Source organism: Equus quagga, chromosome 10 (assembly GCF_021613505.1).
Source record: "Equus quagga isolate Etosha38 chromosome 10, UCLA_HA_Equagga_1.0, whole genome shotgun sequence".
Lineage (NCBI taxonomy): Eukaryota > Metazoa > Chordata > Mammalia > Perissodactyla > Equidae > Equus > Equus quagga.
In genome coordinates, this window is record NC_060276.1 from 65,554,587 (window position 1) to 65,574,349 (window position 19,763).

Genomic DNA, 19,763 nt, shown 5'->3' on the forward strand with positions numbered 1-19,763 from the left:
AAAAGAACAAAATTGGAGTTCTCATACTTCTTTATTTCTAAACTCACTACAAAGCTATGGTAATCAAAACAGTGTGGTACAGACACGAAGACGAATGGAATATAGAGTCCAGAAATAAACCCTCACATGTATGATCACATGATTTTTGAAAAGGATGCCAAGACAATTCAGTAGAGAAAGATGGTCTTTTCAACAAATGGTGTTGGGAAAACTGGATATGCACATGCAAAATAATGAAGTTGGGTCCTTAATACCATATACAAAAATTACTCAAATGGATTAAAGACCTAAATCTAAAAAGCTAAAACTGTAAAATCCTTAGAAGAAAACGTAGGGGATAGGTTTCATGACATTGGATTTGGCAACGATTTCTTGGATATGACACCAAAAGCAGAGGAAACAAAAGTAAAAATAGATAAATTGGACTACAGATGGTCCCCAACTTATGATGGTTTGACTTACAATTTTCTGATTTTACAATGGTGTGAAAGTGATACAAATTGAGTAATTATACTTCAAATTTTGAATTTTGATCTTTTCCTGGGCCGGAAATATGCAGTATGATATTCTCTCATGGTGCTGGGCAGTGGCAGTGAGCCACAGCTCCCAGTCAGCCATGCAGTCCTGAAGGTAAACAACTGATACACTTACCAGTCTTTACCCATACAACCATCTTGTTTTTCACTTTCAGTATGGTATTCAATAAATTACATGAGATATTCAACATTTTACTATAAAATAGGCTTTGTGTTAGATAATTTTGCATAACTGTAGACTAATGTAAGTGTGCTGAGCACATTTAAGGTAGGCGAGGCTCAGCTATGCTTTTTGGTAGGTCAGGTGTATTAAATGCATTTTCAACTTATAATATTTTCAACTTAAGATGGAATTTTTGGGATGTAAACCTATCATAAGTTAAGGAAAAGCCATACATCAAAATTCCAACTAAACTCAGAACTGTACAGGATATAAAATCAACATATGAAAATCAGTTGCATTTCTATACACTAACAACGAAGTAGCAGAAAGAGAAATTAAGAATACAATCCCATTTACAATTGCAACAAAAATACCTAGGAATAAACTTAACCAAAGAGGTGAAAGACCCGTACACTGAAAACTATAAAACATTGTTGAAAGAACTTGAAGACACAAAGAAATGGAAAGATATTCTGTGCTCTTGGATAGGAAGAATTAACATAGGTAAAATGTCCATACTTCCTTAAGCAATCTACAGATTCAGTGCAATCCCTATCAAAGTTCCAACAGCATATTTCACAGAAATAGAGCAAAGTATCCTGAAGTTAATATGGAACAACAAAAGACCCCGAATAGCCAAAAGAATTCTGAGAAAAAAGAACAAAGCTTGAGGTATCACACTCCCTGATTTCAAAGTATATGACAAAACTCTAGTGATCAAAACAGCATAGTACGGGCAGAAAAGCAGACATACAGATCAATGGAACAAAATTGAGAGCCCAGAAATAAACTTCTACATTTACGGACAGCTAATTTTCAACCAAGGACCCAAGAACATACAATGGAGAAAGGAAAGTTTCTTCAGTAAATGGTGCTGGGAAAACTGGACAGCCACATGCAAAACAATGAAAGTAGACCACTGTCTTACACCTTACACAAAAATTAACTCAAAATGGATTTAGGCCTTGAATGTAAGACCCCAAACCATAAAACTCCCAGAAGAAAACATAGGCAGAATGCTCTTTGACATCAGTCTTAGCAGTATCTTCTTGCTTATGTTTCCTTAGGCAAGGGAAACAAAAGCAAAAGTAAACAAATAGGACTACCTCAAACTAAAAAGCTTCTTCATAGCAAAGGAAACCATGAACAAAATGAAAAGACAAGCTATCAATTGGGAGAAGATATTTGCAAATCATGCATCTAATAAGGGCTTAATGTCTAAATATATAAAGAACACATACAACTCAACAACAGAAAAAAAAAACAAAACATGAACAGACGTTTTTCCAAAGAAGACATGCAGTGGCCAACAGGCACCTGAAAATATGTTCAATATCCCTAATTATTAGGGAAATGCAAATCAAAACCATAAGGAGATATCACCTCATAACCATCAGAATGGCTATTATTAAAAAGACAATAAATAACAATTGTTTGAGAGGACATGGAGAAAAGGGAACCCTCATACACTGCTTTTGGGAATGTAAATTGGTGTAGCCATTATGGAAAACAATATGGAGATTCCTCAAAAAATTAAGAACAGAACTACCATATGATCCAGCTATGCCACTTCTGGGCATTTATCGAAAGAATATGAAAACACTAATTTGAAAATATACATGCACCCCTATATTCGTTGCAGCTTTATTTACAGTAACCAAGACATGGAAACAACCTTAGTGCCCAGTGAGAGATGAACGGATAAAGATGTGGTATACATAACAATAGAATACTACTCAGCCATAGAAAAGATGAAATCTTGGCATTTGTGACAACATGAATGGACCTTGAGGGTATTATGCTAAGTGAACTAAGTCAGACAGAGACAGACAGTTAGTGTATGATTTCACTCACATGTGGAAGATAAAAAAAAAAAACCACCACCAAACAAACACATGGATACAGAGAACAGATGGGTGGTTACTAGAGGGGAAGCGGGGAGGGGAAGGGCAAAAAGGGTAAAGAGGGTCGTTTGTATGGTGATGGATGGAAACTAGACTTTTGGTGGTGAACACGATGTAGTGTATACAGAAGTCGACTTATAATGATGTACACCTAAAATCTATATGTTATAAACCAACGTTACCTCAATTAAAAAAGAGAAAAGGAAAATAATTGTCCCCTTCATGCTATTTATGAAACTTGTAGGCCAGAAGAAAGACTGAGTGGTTGGGAATTTTGTAGGCCTAAACTGGGTGAGATGATGACAGGATTTAGATACATACTGCAAATGTCTAGCATTTAAGACCACATCATCATCATTTTTAATTGGTAAAAAGAAAAGGTGAGTCCTTGGGCCTATTTGATAGCCACCATATTAACTTGTCTAATACCAAATACATCCCAGTCTATCACCAATTGTCCCACTCAAAATACATTTACTGGCTCGTTGCATTGTAATTCTTAGAAAGGCTTGGTTAGTGCCAGAAATAAGGCATCTGGGCATGACATCTTTATTCCAAACCAAGGCCTACTTGAATAATCCGCAAGGTTTTCATCACATACAAGCAGTAACAACTCTGTCTCTGCCTTTTAAGCACATATAGTATACCACAAGAAAGTTGTATTCCCAAGGACATCCCAAAAGTTAAAGGGCCGCCCCAAAGTGCTAATTTTAATTATCAAAATTAAAAAGAATTGTTTAAAAATTTATACTGTTAGTCAGTATAACTGTTCTTCTAAGAAAACAAAATAACAAGTTGTTTTTATATTAAATTTACATTATTTAATTACTATTTTATAACATTGATCTATAGCCTTTTGGTTGGGAAAATTCTTAGTTCTCTGCATCTGTCCAGTTCATTGCAGAACCCTTAGCACACCAGGCCCCCACTCATTAAATGCCCATAGTGCACCACACTTATTATAAAAGGCAAAAGCGCCCCTACGTATTTCTACATACCCCCAGCTAGGTACTCAATTCTCACTCTACTTGAGAAAGACCTACCATAAAAACGCACCACTAGGTATGGTTCGTAAAATACAGTGTTTGGGGCCGGCCCGGTGGTGCAGTGGTTAGGATCGCACGTTCTGCTTCTCAGCAGCCCGGGGTTCGCCAGTTCAGATCCCGGGTGCAGACATGGCACTGCTTGGCAAATGCCATGCTGTGGTAGACATCCCACATATAAAGTAGAGGAAGATGGGCATGGATGTTAGCTCAGGGCCAGTCTTCCTCAGAAAAAAAGAGGAGGATTGACAGTAGTTAGCTCAGGCTAATCTTCCTAAAAAAAAAAATACAGTGTTTGAATTTATACATTTCTAATTTTTAGAGTTAGATACATTTAAAATATCTTAAATATTTTATTAATTTATTTGTTTTACTATTTTACTGATGTATAACATACATGCTCTACTCCCAGAATTAAGTTGTCAAGACTACAGTTTAGTGAATTTTTACCTATATGTACACCCATATAATCGCTATACAGGTTAAGATCTCGAATATTTCTAACACCTCAGGAATCTCCTTTATACCCCTTCCCAATCAACCTCCTCTCAGAGGTAACCACAAATCTGACTTATATCACCATAGATTAGTTTTGCCTGTTTTCGAACCTCACAAGAAAAGAACCATAATATGCACTGTTTTATGTAAGCCTTTCACTCAATATAATGTTTTCAAAATCCATTCATGTTGATGCATGTTCCAGTTTTCCATTCCCTTTTACTGCTGTAGTTATTCCTTTTATCACGGTTGGCTTATTCATTCACCAGTTGAAGGACGCTTGGGTTGTTGTTTTTTTCTATTATGAATAAAGCTTCTATGAACAATCTTGTACATGTCTTTTGGCATACACACACACACACACTCATTTCTCTTGGGCATATAACTAGGAATGTAATTGCTGAATCATAGGGTAGGCATATGTTTAACTTAAGTAGATAATTCCAAAAACTTTTCCAAAGTGGTTGCATAAATCTACACTCCCACCAAGATCTTCTGTTCATCAGAATGCATGATAAAGGAAGTACAAAGGAAAGTCACAGACTGGTAGAAAATATTCAACGAAGGACTAGTATCCAAAATATGTAAAAAGTTCCTACAAATCAATACAAAACATGACAAACAGCCCAATTCTTTTTTAGTGGACAAAAGGCTTAAATAGGCATTTCACAAAAAGATACCCAAATGGCCAATAAACTCATGAAAAGGTGCTCAATGTCATTAGTAATCAGGGGAGTGCAAATTAAAATCACAAGAAGATACCATAACACACTAACTAGAATAGTTAAAATTTAAAAGATTGGCAGGATCAAATACTTCTAAATGATTTAAGAAATTGGACTTGTAAAAGAAACTGTAAATACTTGTTGTTATCCAGCACTTACACCAATCTTGTGAAGTAGGTATTATTTCCTTTATTTTACAGATGAAGAAACAAAGACTGAGAGTGTCTCATTTTCCAAAGTGATTTTTTTAGCTGTTAAGTGGCAGAGATAAGGTTTAAACCCAGAAAATCTGACCATAGATCCTTCTCTTTTTTACCTCTGCATACCCTTTGGCCCAGACAGAAGAAAGCTTTCAGGTCTGTATTACTTTGGAAAATCATTGGCATATCTTTTGCAAGATTAGCAAAGCTTGGTGCAAACATGGCCACAAGCTCTATACCAGACTAAAAATATCTGAAATAGTAAGAATATCTGCATTTCTACTCATTTGCAAGATTAAAATATACAGACAATGTTGCAAGCAGTCTCCTCCAGCTTCTCCAAGAGTGTTACATATGAAAAATACTCACAACTTAATAGCAACCAAAGTTAATCATCAGTATGGTCCTGGCAGCAAGGTGTCACACATCTGTATGCACCATCATATTGGAGTATAAAGGAGCGGAAAGGGCACAAGTCTCGGAGTCAGGTGAACTGGGTTGGGGGCTTAGTTTTGCTCCTTACTAGTTGAGTGAGTATAATCATGGATGAGGTACCTAATCTCCCTAAGTTTTATTTTATTTGTAAAACAATACCACCTATCAAATAGAATTATGAAGATTGAGATAAAAGCCAGATAAGATAATTATCCAGAGAAAGTTATAAACCAAATTGGTACCTGGGCTCCAAGGGTAGGTAACAAATATTTTCATCTAAATAGTTACTGTTGTTTTTAATCTTTTCTGTGAACCTTGGAAAATAAACTCTTGCCTCTCGCTTCTGCTTCCAGTTCCACTTGTCCTGTACAGACAAGGAGCGCTATGAAAACGAAGAGAGACCTGAGGTCCAGAAGCAGATGCTTGTTGATATGGCCAAAAAGCTACCAGTTTACACGAGAACTGGAAGTGGAGGTCAGTTCATCCAAAGTCAGCTAGAGAGGCAGATCAGCAAGGATCTCAGAAAGGCGGAGTCATGTACATCCTCAGGCTAGCTAGCCCCCTTTTTCCTCTCTCTTCTGAAAAACACTATAGAGTTTTTCTCAGTATTTTATTATAAAAAATTTCAAACATACATCCAAGATGGAAGAATTATTTTATAAACATCTGTATATCCACCACTGGAGTCCACCACTAACATTTTACTATATCGTTTTATCACGTATCTGTCCACAAATCCATCTCTCTATCCATCACCCAGCAAGCCATCCTATTTTTTGATTCATTTCAAGGTTGCAGATATCAGTACATATCCACCTAAATATTTTATCATTCTTTTTTGGGTGAAATGTACATACAAAAACACGCATGAATCATGAGTGTACCATTCACTGTTTCAACAAATGTACACACCTGTGTAACCAAAACCTCTATAAATATTGCCATACCCGAGAAAGTTCCCTCGTGCTCCTTTCCAGTCAATTCCACCACCACCACCAAAGATAATCACTGTTCTGATAGTTTTCCACCAAAAGTTAGTTTTACCTGCTCTAGAACTTCATATAAATGGAATCATACAGTACATACTGTTGCGTCTGACTTCTTTTATTCAGCATAATGTTTTTGAGATTCATTCATGTTGTTGTGTATTTCATTCATTTTGTTGCTGGGTAGTAATTCACTGTATGAATATATCAAAGTTTGTTTATCCATTCACCAGTTGATGCACATTTGGGTTGTTTCCAGTGCTTAGCTATGATGAGTAAATCTGCTTTGAACATTCTTGTATAAGAGTTTGTGCAGAGATATGTCTTCATTTGTCTTGGGTAAACATCCACTGTGGAGTTTTAGTTTCCATCTGCATGATTAGAACAGCACTAGCTGAACCAATTCTCTGCCTTCTAAAATTTGAAAACCAAGGTTCTTTTGACAAGTCGTCCTAATGTTTCTAAAAGAAAGATCGTGTTTCAAGGCTTGGGGAAGTATACTGTTAGTCATCTATCTTCTTCTGTTTATCATTATTTATTCAACAAATATTTATTAATATCCTATATGACAATTGGGGAAATTTTAATATGGTCTGGATATTAGATGGCATTAAGGACTTATTCTTAATTTTGTTAGAGCATTAGTCATGGTGGTTCTGATTTTTTAAAAGTCTTTATGCATACTCAAATATGATGAAAAAGAGACAGACAGGAAATTACCTATAGAATTTCAAACAGTAGTAAACAGAATGCTGTGATAGAGTAGAAGTTACAAAGTAGAGGCATACTGGATGAATTGGGCCCAGAGGTATATTTTGTTTGATCTTTGATGTCTTTTAAAACTTTGCATTTGTTACTACTTTTTAACAATTAGAGTATTTCCTCATGAAAATCCAGATTTCTGGCTTCTCTTGGAAACTCAGACACTCTGGCAACATTCGATCTGCATTTTCACATGGCAAAAATTAGCTAGAGCTGAGCAGTAGTTACTCTTTTTAAACATGGCATGAATTCTCAGTTTCTCCCACAGTCTCCAAATGGCTGCTTCACTCACTATTCACTATTCCCTGGACTCTTGAATGTTTGTTTGCAGCCCCCGTGGTATAGAGTAATAGAGAAGGCTTCTCTGAGGAAATGTCATTTGATCTGAGACCTGAATAATAAGGAGTAACTAGCCATGCAAAGAGCAGAGGGACTAGAGTCCTCAGCAGAAGGCACTGCAAGTACAAAAGGCCCTGAGACAGGAACAAGCTTGCAGTATTAGAAAAGCAGCCAGGCAGCCAGTGTGGCTGGAGTATAGTAGATGGACAGTGGTACAAGTTAAGGTTGAAGAAGTAGGCAGAGGCTAGATGATGCAAGCCATGGTAAGGAGTTTAGATTTTATTCTAAGGGTGTTGGAAATCCATTGAAGGTTTTAAGTGTACAGTGGTGTGATCTGATTTACATTTTAGTAGATCACCCAGATATTCTGTAGAGAATGTATTGTGGGGGGCAAGAATGAAAGCAGAGTGAATAATCAGGAAGCTATTGCAGTCATCCAAGCGAGAGATGATGGTGGCTTAAACTGGGTAGTGGCGTTGACCATATCTTTAAAAACATGCTGAAGGACCCAAACATGCATGTCCCTCTCCCTTCCTCATTGTCTCAATTATACCCATACTTTGGTCACCCCTCCCAATTGCTAGAAATGAACACAAACTTTGCTGAATTAGCCGTCCATTATGTTGAATCAGTTATCTGTATTTAATCTACACTTTACATTGTTATTATATTAGCTCAAATTATTCATAATTTTAGTTATTACACTTAATAATAATCACATTAAACACAGTCATACTCTATCAATGAACACAGAGAAAATAAGAAGGAAAGGAGAATGCCTTTCATCTAAGAGAAATAAAGAAAGGAAGGAAAAAGGGAGGGAAAGAGAAATGATCTTTTATATCAGACTTACAGAATGAAGAGAACCCTGAACTAAGGGGTCAGAAAAGCTGTACTGGTCATAGCCTTTCCACTCACTTGCTATGTGACCTTGTGTAAGTCACTTGATATGGCTCAGGTCTTTACTTCCTTTATCTGTGAAACAGTCAATTGAACTAATTGTTCTAGAATGTCTCTTGTATTCTCCAAGTTGTTGTTCTAAGAACCACTCTCTTTACCGTGCTTTAGGAGTTTTATCTACCTCATACAACCCAGCCTCTGGAGACAGAAGATAAGTTATGAATCCTTGTTTTTAGGTAGGAAAGTTGGAGTAAACAGAAGCTAAATGATTTTCCCAAGATCACTCAGCAGTTAACAATATAGTTTGTTTTATAATACAAAATCTTTTTCTTTTAAAGATTGGCACCTGAGCTAACAACTGTTGCCAATCTTCAATTTTTTTTCCTGCTTTTTTTTTTCTCCCCAAATCCCCCCAGTACATAGTTGTATATTTTAGTTGTGGGTCCTTCTAGTTGGGGCATGTGGGATGCCACCTCAACATGGCCTAATGAGCAGTGCCATGTCCACACCCAGAGTCCGAACCCTGGGCCACCGAAGCGGAGAGCGTGAACTTAACCACTCGGCTATGGGGCCGGCCCCAATAATACAAAATCTTGTGATCAGATATCCAGATATGAAAACTTTTCCCCTTACTTTCGTCCCCCAAAATGTGCTTTCAAGATCAATCCAACAGGGAAAAAATACATACCACAATCCTCTCATGTGATGTGCCTTTTGCTTGGTGACTTGAAATGAGATGAATTTGACTACTTGATCCAGATAGGCTAGTAAGATATATGGTGTCATATTGAGCCTAACCAGTGCTAACCACCTTATTTTTCCTTTAGCTGTACGATTCTGTGACCGGTGCCATTTGATCAAGCCAGATCGCTGCCACCACTGTTCTGTCTGTGCCGTGTAAGTGACAGCCATATTTCCCCTGGGCTGAGCTTGGCCACTGATGGTTGCCTAGACAACAAAGTGACTGATCCTAACATGTAACCGTGCCTAGATAAGAGCATTTCCTTTCAATCATAATGAGCACATGCCAGACACCCTCACAGGGATGATGATGATTCAAACTATTCTAAATATAGGAAAGAGAAATAAAACCCCATTTTACAAATAAACATTTTATTTTAGGACAGTTTTAGATTTATAGAATTATTGTGAAGATAGTTCTCGTATGTCCCACACCCAGTTCCCCCTATTATTAACATTCTATGTTAATATGGTGCATTTGTTACACTTAATGAACTAGCGTTGATACAGGCATACCTCATTTTATTGCACTTTGCTTTATTGCGCTTTTCAGATATTGTGTTTTTACAAGACCCTCCACTAGAAAAAAGATTATGACTCTCTAAAGACTCAGATGATGGTTAGCATTTTTTAGCAAAAAGTATTTTTAAATTAAGGTATGTACATTGTTTTTTTAGACATAATACTATTGCATGCTTAGTAGACTACAGTATAGTGTACACATAATTTTTATATTCACCAGGAAACAAAAAATTCATGTGACTTGCTTTATTGCAATATTCACTTTATTGCAGTGGTCTGGAACTGAACCTGCAATATCTCCAAGGTATGCCTGTATATTATTTTTAACTGAAGTCCATAGTCTATTTAGTTTTCTTCAGCTTTACCCCAATGTTCTTTTCGTGTTCCAGGATCCCATCCAGGATACTACATTACATTTAGTTGTCATGTGCTCTTAGGCTCCTCTTAGCTATGACAGTTTCTCATACTTTACTTGTTTTTGATAACCTTGACAGTTTGGGGGATTAATGGTCAGGTATTTTGTAGAATATCCCTCAGTTGGGATTTGTCTGATATATGTCTCATGATTGGATTGGATAATGTGTTTTTGGAAAGAAGACCATAGAGATAAAGTGCCATTTTCATATCATAGGAAGGGTATATACCATAAACATGATTTTCATTGTGATGTTAATCTTGATCATCTGGCTGAGGTAGTGTTTGTCATATTTCTCCATTGTAAAGTTACCCTCTTCCCACTTCCATACTGCACTCTTTGGAAGGAAGTCACTATGTGCAGCCCCCGCTAAAGGAATGAGAAGTTATACTCCAGTTCCTTGAAGCCAGAGTATCTATGTAAATTATTTGGAATTCTTCTGCATGGGAGATTCGTGTCTTTTCCCTCATTTGTTTATTTATTTATGTCAGTATGTAGACGTGGATAATCATTTTATATTTTGGGTTATAGCTCAATAGTACTTTATTTTGATACTCAAATTGCTCCAGATTTGTAACACTCTATTTTTTGTGTTAATAAATACAATCTTTATGTCCTTCTTGTTGGGTGCTTGCTCCACTCATATTTCTCTTACCCTTGATTGAAACACAGGCTGTAGCCATATGTTTTCTTCCGTATGTTTATTAAACTGAGTATTGAGAAAAATGAGGGGCGATATCTTGGATTTTTTCTCTGTATCAATATCCTAGGGATCCCAATCCCTTTAAAGGTTGGACTTCTAGGCATGTAACTTGCTGCCAGCATGATCCTATAAAGTGTTGTGATTGGCTCATCCTAGGAATAACTAAGGACGCAATAGTTTTGGAGTAGCTATAGTGGAAATCTAGGAATGAGTGGACTGGTACCATGTAAAAATATTGTTGAGACCTTTAGTTCAATTATGAGGTGTTGCTTCATTCCCATAGCCCCACTTATATTGTATTTTGTTCCTTTTGTAGGTGCGTATTAAAAATGGACCATCATTGCCCTTGGTATGTCCTTTTGATTCATTTCTCTCCTCTAAAAGGGTCAAAGTTCTTTAGTATGCCTAGTTTCCTAAGCATAGTTGTAACATGCCTATTTCTGCTACCATAATTCACTGGGCTTTGTATTTGTATGGGGAAAGAGGAGGCATAACATTTTAAAGCAAGAATAAATATGCCACCAAAGCTATGGTAATGTATTCTCAGGGTCACAAAGCCAATAGTCTCTTGTCCATTAGCTTTAGTAATTGGGCATAGTAATGGAATAGAGCGCAAATGGCTCTCCTCTTTGATATTATACAATTCAGCTCTATCCTTAGCTGTATTTATGTTTGAAATATTCTAGATTGTTAACCTCAGCAAGTCTTCTCCAAATTTTGTTTGTCTGACCTAGACCAGTCTTAAATCATCTAACTACAAAGAGCACATGTCACACGGTACTAAGTGTACTAAGTGTACTGAGATTGTAATATGTTTTCAGCATCAAAGATCCAGTTTTGCTTGGGTGTGTCAGGAACAACTCCAGAACTATTAGGTAGGCCAGGTGTCTCTGTGCCTATAAATGAAAGAAGAAATAAGTGAGACGTGAACTTGTTTTACCAGTCTGTTCCTATTAAGGGACTTCTGTTTCTGTTGAGTTTCTACAGAACACATAATGAAGCAGCAGGAGTAACATATTTCCATTGCTTAGTTCACTTATGTATCAGTATATTCTCAATCAGTGGGTCCTGATTTCAAATTAGTTTTTCTTTTTTCTTTTTTTTTAGGGTTAACAACTGCATTGGATTTTCCAACTACAAATTCTTCCTTCAGTTCTTAGCTTATTCTGTTCTTTACTGCCTGTACATTGCTACAACAGTCTTCAGCTATTTCATCAAATACTGGAGAGTAAGTTAAAAAATCCTGAAGGTTCCCCCCAGAGCCAACACATGCCTACTCCAGTCTGTGACATTGTTTATTTTCTCTTTTTTTTACATTTTGAAATAGCTAATACTGAAGTAACCAGAAGGGAAAGCACCAAAAGTTACCTGTGTTAAGTATTCTGAGACTTAGAAGACTATTATTTAAAGATTCCAGTTAAACAAATTTCTATCATATATGAGAATCTTGCTAAGGCCTTCAGGAACTTAACCTCTTGACTCTTAGTGATTCTTTACAATGTACTTCTCTAGTCAAGTTTTAAAAATCCACTTCTTACCAATTATAGATTTAAAAAATGTTGAAACTAATTCTAAATCCCTAGTTTCCTAAGAAAAAGGCTAACAAAGTACTCCCTCATTGTTAGAAAATACTTTCTAATTCCCTGTTCAAAGGAGAGTTGCAAAATTCCTATAGAACAGAAAGATTCATTGACTCATCTTCACATGTGACCAAAATGAAATGGGGAGTCGTATTTGAACTTTGTATAACAAACACCGGGTTGGGAATTAGGAGAACTAAGTTCTAATACTAGCTCTGTTACCTGCCTCACTGGCTCATTGCTAAGAGCAAATGACATAGATGTTGAAGGTATTTTACCTTTCAAAATGTGATTCCAATAATTATAATGAAATCCAAAAAAATTCCTACTTTCATCTTTCTTCTATTTGAAGATATCAATCTTACCCCACCTATTTCCAAAAGAATTGAAGGCAGATTTTCAGTTTGCATATGTGTACAGGGTCTGGCAAAGTATAGTGACATTTTTTTTTTTTAACGCCAATGGACTCCAGAAGACATCCCTTCCCCACAGCTTCAATACAGTTGCTAAGACATCATAACCTTCCATGATGAGTGTTGCCCAAACTGAACCTGAATAGCAAAAGAGGGATGCGAGCAGAGCTACTAATAATTGCTTTAGGAATTGCACAAGAGGAATATCTCACCTCAGGTGGAGAGGTAAAGCAGCAGGGAGAAAATGTGAATCCTGTGACCAGAATATAGATTATAATAAACTGGTGAAAAAAGGAGAGACAAGGCAGTGAGGAACTAAATAGCTGAGAATATTTAAATTATTAATTAGTGCTTTGATCCCTACTAGTGTAGAAAATATAGTGTAGAAATTTATAATGATTTGTGCTTTCCATTCTCCCTTCAACTTGCTTAATCAATTCAGATATTTAATAACGTTAAGAATCAGGAATTATATAATGGATATCAAAATCTTCAACTCAAAGATACAAAAGTATAAGCAGAAATGAAGTTTTCTCATAAATTTTCCCCAAATACAAAATGCTTCACCATGTTAGTGTCTTTTCTTTGGCCACTTTCCACAGCACAGGATCTTTTATCTATTGCTCAGGTTTCTATGACCTGTTTGGCATTGCATTCACACGCTGAGCTACTATCCTGAATGTAAAGAAACTCTACTGCATCCAATTCAGCAGAGAAAGTGTCAGCCTGGGTCTTCACTACAGACCTTACTTGGTCCTTAACACAGTAGACTGCTGTTTAAGAACCATCCTTTACTCTCATAACAGAGTAAACGATGTTGCATTTCACACATTTTGCCTTTGGCCCTCCTAGTTGGCCAATAGTCAAATACCACAATGCCAGCCAGGTGGCCAGGTACTATCTGCTGTTTTTACTCTTGAAAGATAATATTTGAACATGAATTAATCACCAAAAACATTCCAGTATTCGCAAGAAATATCAGGGGTGAACATAGCCTAGTCCTTTTCCTATTCCCTCATTTTTTCTCCACGATAGACTAGCTCATGCCTGACAGGTGAGAGGCAAGGAAACCTGTCTTGGCTTGCCCTCATAATGAAAAGGGCATTGACAGTTCAGAGAAATGCTTCTTCACAGTCTCTCCAGCCAGAGAGCACTTTGGTGTGGTTTAGGAATGGCTTTCTCAGTTTAAATTGAGTCTCCTCTTAAAATGAAGAGTTAACACTGCCATGTATGTTAAAAGCCACGTATCAAAGAGACTGTGCTCCTAAGAACAGTAACCTCCGTTTGTATAGTACTGTACCATTTTCAAAACACTTTCATATCTATTATCCCATCTTATCCTCACTATAACCTTGTGAAGACGACAAAGCAGGAATTATTAGTCTCATTTAAAGACGATAGAACTGAGGCTCATAGTGGTTAAGTGACTTGCTCAGGATCACTTAGCTTGTAAGTTTCAAAGTCAGGACTTGAACCTGTCTGACCCTAAGTCCAGTGATCTTAAACACTGAGCCATATCCTACCGCTCATTAAGGTCCTACTATGGAGAAGCTCCAGCTCCTTTGGAATAAGGAATTCAGAAGACCATCAGATCGTGTCTCTTCTCTCAATATTAACTTAAAGAGTGGCTACTTGGATAGGAAACTGATCTTTGCCTTAGGAAAAAAATAGTAATAGACACCTCCCACACTGGGCCATGAATCTCCTCACAGAGGCTATGAATTATTTTAGAACCAAGATAATAGTAGTATTCTACCAGTATTCCCTGAACTGTTTCTGGTGGTTATTGCATTGAGTAATTTAGCTTGGTTATCTCCTGAGAAGGTAATTTTGAACAGAGAGCTGTCATCCTCTTCTAACAAAAAAAAAAAAAGCTTAAATATTAAGGACTTTATCAAAGGACAACACAGTAGATATGCTTTGGCAGATGGAAGAGAGTTCTGTAAGAGTAATTAGGGGAAGGAAAGACTTCCAGCTCAGCTAACCAGGGTGTGAACTGACTTACATCAGTTTCTCTTGCCTAACCATTTCCTGTTGCCCATTTAAACATGAAAGATAAGAAGTAAAATAAATGTAAGCTTTAAAAGCTGTGAAAAAAACAGACTCAAAAAGTAGAGATTATGAAAGCAAGAACCCAGCCAGGCAAAAACCACCTCAAAGTGATATATACAGTTTCCTATAAATTCAAAACAAAACAAATCAAAAAGCAGTCAAATTCAGTTTGAGTGCTTAGGCCAAGATTTTATAGAGGGATCATTTTAAAAGGGAGCTTCAGATAAAAGTTCCTGAAGGTTGAAGTCCGTAGGGTGGCTATTCCTGGGGTGCCCTGCCCCCATGCAGATTTCACCCAAGCTATCCCTTAGCCGAAAGCATCTGACTGGCTTACTCCCCCTTATCTTCATACCTTCAAATATATACACTCTGGAAGATTCCCAGTATTTCCTTACATCAAAATGAATGAAAACCTCTAAGAGAAGAAAATAATATGTACTATCTGAATTTGCCAAGTGTTTCTAAGCCTTAACTTTCTCCTTGCAAACTGGAGTAGAACCAGATCCTAACGTTAAGGTCCACTTCAAGAATCACCTTTAGCTTTATTACTCAATAGGACTTGGAAATATTTCAAAGCAATTTAGCACCCCAAAATAATGATCAACACAGGAAAGGAGGAAATAAAGAAAAGTCATTCTCCCAACTGCTCACTCCAAAATTGAAAATGTTTTCTAAGGTTCTCTTCAAAAGACAAAATGTTACATGCTGTGCATGCTATAAAAATTTAGAAAATTCATTCTGATCTAGGTTCTACATGTAAAAAAAAAAAAAAGCTGGCACCACATGGAAAATAAGATGTCCTAGCTAACTATAAAAATCTTTAGCTACCTACTTCTACAGTTGCCTGTCAAATCCTGCCTGACTTTACTATCTGAACAGCTCTTCCACAGGATGTAATACACCAGCACATTCTACTTCAGCTGTGAAAAACAACTACACAAAATATGCAGTAGCTTTAAAATCAGGTCATGACTTATAGGTAGAACATTTTAAAATTCTATCTATGTGTTTTAACTTCCTACATATATCATCATGACATTTTCAACACACATATGTCCAAGAAAACATGACATGTAAAGTATTCCAGAATAAAGCACTTTGAGACAAGAGGATGAACCATATGACCTCAAGATCGCCTCTAGCCAATGATTCATAATTTGCAGACAAAGTGGCGTAAAAGCTATAAGAGGTTGCATACCAATTACAGCTTGAGTATACCCTTTTCACATTACCCTTTTATAACTAGTACATTATATACTTTTATTTTACACTGATTTGTGCTTAAACAAGGATCCATTTTAGGATTTGTATGTTGAAAGCATATCCATAATGAGGTATGGTCATCAGTAAAAAGAACTGTCTTGTAAAAATTTTACAAAATCTTGTTTTTAAATTGCGCCTAGATATTTTATACGTATGAAAAAAGTACTAACCTATATGGAAAAACTAGCCAAACCTTACCAATTTAATCCTTTGTTTCTATTTATTTCTTTTCTAGGGGGAATTGCCCAGTGTTCGCTCTAAGTTCCATGTCCTCTTTCTCCTCTTTGTGGCCTGCATGTTTTTTGTCAGCCTTGTGATTCTCTTTGGTTACCATTGTTGGCTTGTCAGCAGAAACAAAACCACTTTAGGTAAGACTGGATATTAAGACTAGGAAAAAAACATACTGATGTATATGACAGTGACCTGTGGATTGTTCCTAAGGCAGAGAAGAACTTGCAGTGAAGCACTTTAGCTGCAGTGACATCTCTTTGCGTCCAAACTGAGACAGATGTAAACACATTTTACCAAACTAGAGAGCCATAATGAATAAAGCTTACAGACTAAAGAAAGCATTAGTGAATGAAACCTCACACAAAACCAAAAATGACCATTGTTCTTTATAGTTCGTATTGGGTAATAGCACCCTAGATTTACAGCTCAGAAAATTTCTAAAAGTTGTCCACCTGAGGAAGTGAAGGAAAGAATCAGTGCAGAAGGAAACATCAAAAGGGAGAGATGAAGGTCAATAAAGACAGAAGAATCTAATTTACTGAGTACATCCAAAGACAGAGTCCTGGGAAAGAATCCAAATCAACAAATCATTAAATATCTACAGTCATCAAGAAGCTGTGTAGAGACTGTGGGAATGAGATATGCACTTTGCACAAGTGAGTCTCTAGAAAATGAGTACAAGAAATGAACATTTTTTTCCGTCCTTTAGACTCTGGGCTGTTATTTGGAGAACTATATTTTTGATGAATTCCAGTACAACAATTTTTTTCATGTATGCTGAAACAAACATTTACATTGTATACAAATCAATGCATGAGGAATGAGGAAAAAGTGTCTAATGTTTAGCTAGGATAGATTTGAGGAAAGTTTAGTGCAAAAGCCTCTATGCTTTTGGAACTCTTTTGCTAATAATGCTAACAGCTAAGAAAGTATTTGCACTCATTTTCTAAACCAAATATATACGTAGCACTTAGATGCTAGCATGGTAGATTAGCACATTTGGCTCTGAGGTCAGCTGCAAAGTAGAAAAGTACCAAAAGCTTCATGATAACAGAATCTGAAAACAAAGAACAAGTGGGAAATGGCCACATGCAGCCAGAGTCCAATAGTGAAAGTGTTTGCTCAATGGGATGTGTGTCCAAAAATAACGTGCACTAGTAACATGGTCCAATTCTTCATAGTCTTTGAGGTGATTATAGTTCACCCATTAACATTTTTTTCTGGAGTAAAACTCAGTTTCTTACATTGCAGTCTTCAGTGTGAACATCTTCATTTCTGAAATGTTTCAAAACGAAATCAATGTCATTACCATCTCTTTATGTGTCATTACTTTGGTCCCAGCTCTAAAGATGGAGACCATTTGGCTGTTGTTGCCACTTTGATTCAAACAAATTGCTGTGTAAATTTGTTCTTTCATTCCTTACATGCAGCAGTACAAAATACTACCCCCATGGCTGCTTAATTATTTCTACATCATGTGTTTCTTCTGACTTTTTTTTTAAAAAAGAGGGTATTGGGGGCTGGCCCCGTGGCCGAGTGGTTAAGTTCACACGCTCTGGTTCGGCAGCCCAGCGTTTTACTGGTTCAGATCCTAGGCACGGACATGGCACCGCTCGTCAGGCCATGCTGAGGCAGCGTCCCACATGCCACAACTAGAAGGACCCACAACTAAAATATACAACTATGTACTAGAGGGATTTGGGGAGAAAAAGCAGAAAAAAAAGAAGATTGGCAACAGTTGTTAGTTCAGGTGCCAATCTTTAAAAAAAAGAAAGGAGCAGGTGGATTGAAGGTTAGAAGAGAGTGGCAGGAAGAATAAGCTGTTAAAAAAAAGAAGGTATTGATTCTTTGTATGTAATAGCAAACCTACTTTGTATTAAGTGATTAAACTGATTTTTGCCAAGTAATTTAGCAATAACTAAAAATGAGGAGCCTATGCTCTCACAGCAAAAAGATACTATAGAAGCAAGTCACATTCATGGAGAACTGTAAAATCATGGTGGTCCTGAAATTTGTTCCTTTATTGCTTTCTTCCTCTTTTCTTCAACTCCCCTACCCTGCCACAGAGGCCTTCTGTACTCCAGTGTTTACAAGTGGCCCAGAGAAAAATGGGTTCAACCTTGGCTTCATCAAAAATATCCAGCAGGTGTTTGGAGATAACAAGAAGTTCTGGTTAATACCTATTGGGTCGAGGTAGGTAATTATTACCAATGAAAGAAGTTGATGCTGGACCATGCCTTGAAGTAGCAAATTCAATGTTGACGGTAGTATGCAGTAGGTATCAGTTCAATGTAAAATTCTAATCCCCAAATATTTCATTTCTAGGTTAATAAAGACAAATCAGGAGGAGAGAGTATAATAAAGTTGGCATTCTCATGCTTTGTTGTGGCACTGTAAACTGGTACCACTCTTTTATAAATGAATTTGGTAATGTGTATCCAAAACTATGAGAATCTATGTATCCATTGTCTCAGTAATTCCATTTCTGGGAGTCTATCCTAAAGACAGAGACAAACTAGGTACAAAGATGTTCATCACAGCATTATTTCCAGCCAAGAATTAGGAAACAACTTAAACATCCAACAATATAGGACTGTATACACACACACACACACACACACACACACACACACACACACACACACATATATATGTGTGCGTGCATGTGTATATATATATCTCCACTGGATGGAATATCATGTAGTCAAAAGTAATGGTTATAAAGACTATGTCTCAATAAGGGGACATGCTTACTATATTTTAAGTGAAAAATGTAGAATTCAAAATGGTATGTGCACTGTGATTAAAAATATGTACAAATACACACAGAAGAAAAACAACAGAGGGAAAATATACCCCAAATATGCTATAAGTAGTAACGGCAATAGTCTTAGAAATTATTTTTCTTGCCTCCATTTTTCATACTTTGGGGTCAAATGCTTATATTACTTTTATGAAGAAAAAATTAAAACTAAAAGCAAGAACAAAAAAGATTCATTTAGAGATTGTAGGTAATTCTTAGAACTGCAATCGGAGTGAAAGGAAAGCAGTGAAGAAGAGATGAGCTTGTGTCCTCTGAGTGACTTCATGAACCAGATTGAGCTGCCATCAACTAAACTAGCTCTGGAGCAAAGCTTCTTTGGAGGCTTCTTGCAGCCCCCTTTAGATCCATTCCTCAGACAGGGACACATCCATTTGTTCATTTAACTGAGGAAACTTTGTTGGAGTAGGGTGATAATTAAGAAAAATTTTCTCGTCCCCTTCACTCATGGCCCTGGTACTTCCTCTACACCAGTTAGTGTTTTACAGGCTCATATATATAAGAGTTGTGGTATATCCTACTATCCTGGCT

At 36.7% G+C, this 19,763-nt stretch overlaps 1 protein-coding gene across 1 annotated transcript in view; it reads left to right on the top strand.

Annotated features, from left to right (window-relative positions):
- The window catches only part of ZDHHC15 (zinc finger DHHC-type palmitoyltransferase 15), a 70,302-nt gene that overhangs the window by 29,969 nt on the left and 20,570 nt on the right, over positions 1–19,763 (top strand). The window contains exons 4-9 of the mRNA XM_046673814.1: positions 5,858–5,978; positions 9,319–9,388; positions 11,189–11,221; positions 11,980–12,100; positions 16,416–16,548; positions 18,478–18,604. Of these exons, the coding sequence (XP_046529770.1) occupies positions 5,858–5,978; positions 9,319–9,388; positions 11,189–11,221; positions 11,980–12,100; positions 16,416–16,548; positions 18,478–18,604 (605 nt within the window). The remainder of the gene's footprint in view (positions 1–5,857; positions 5,979–9,318; positions 9,389–11,188; positions 11,222–11,979; positions 12,101–16,415; positions 16,549–18,477; positions 18,605–19,763) is intronic.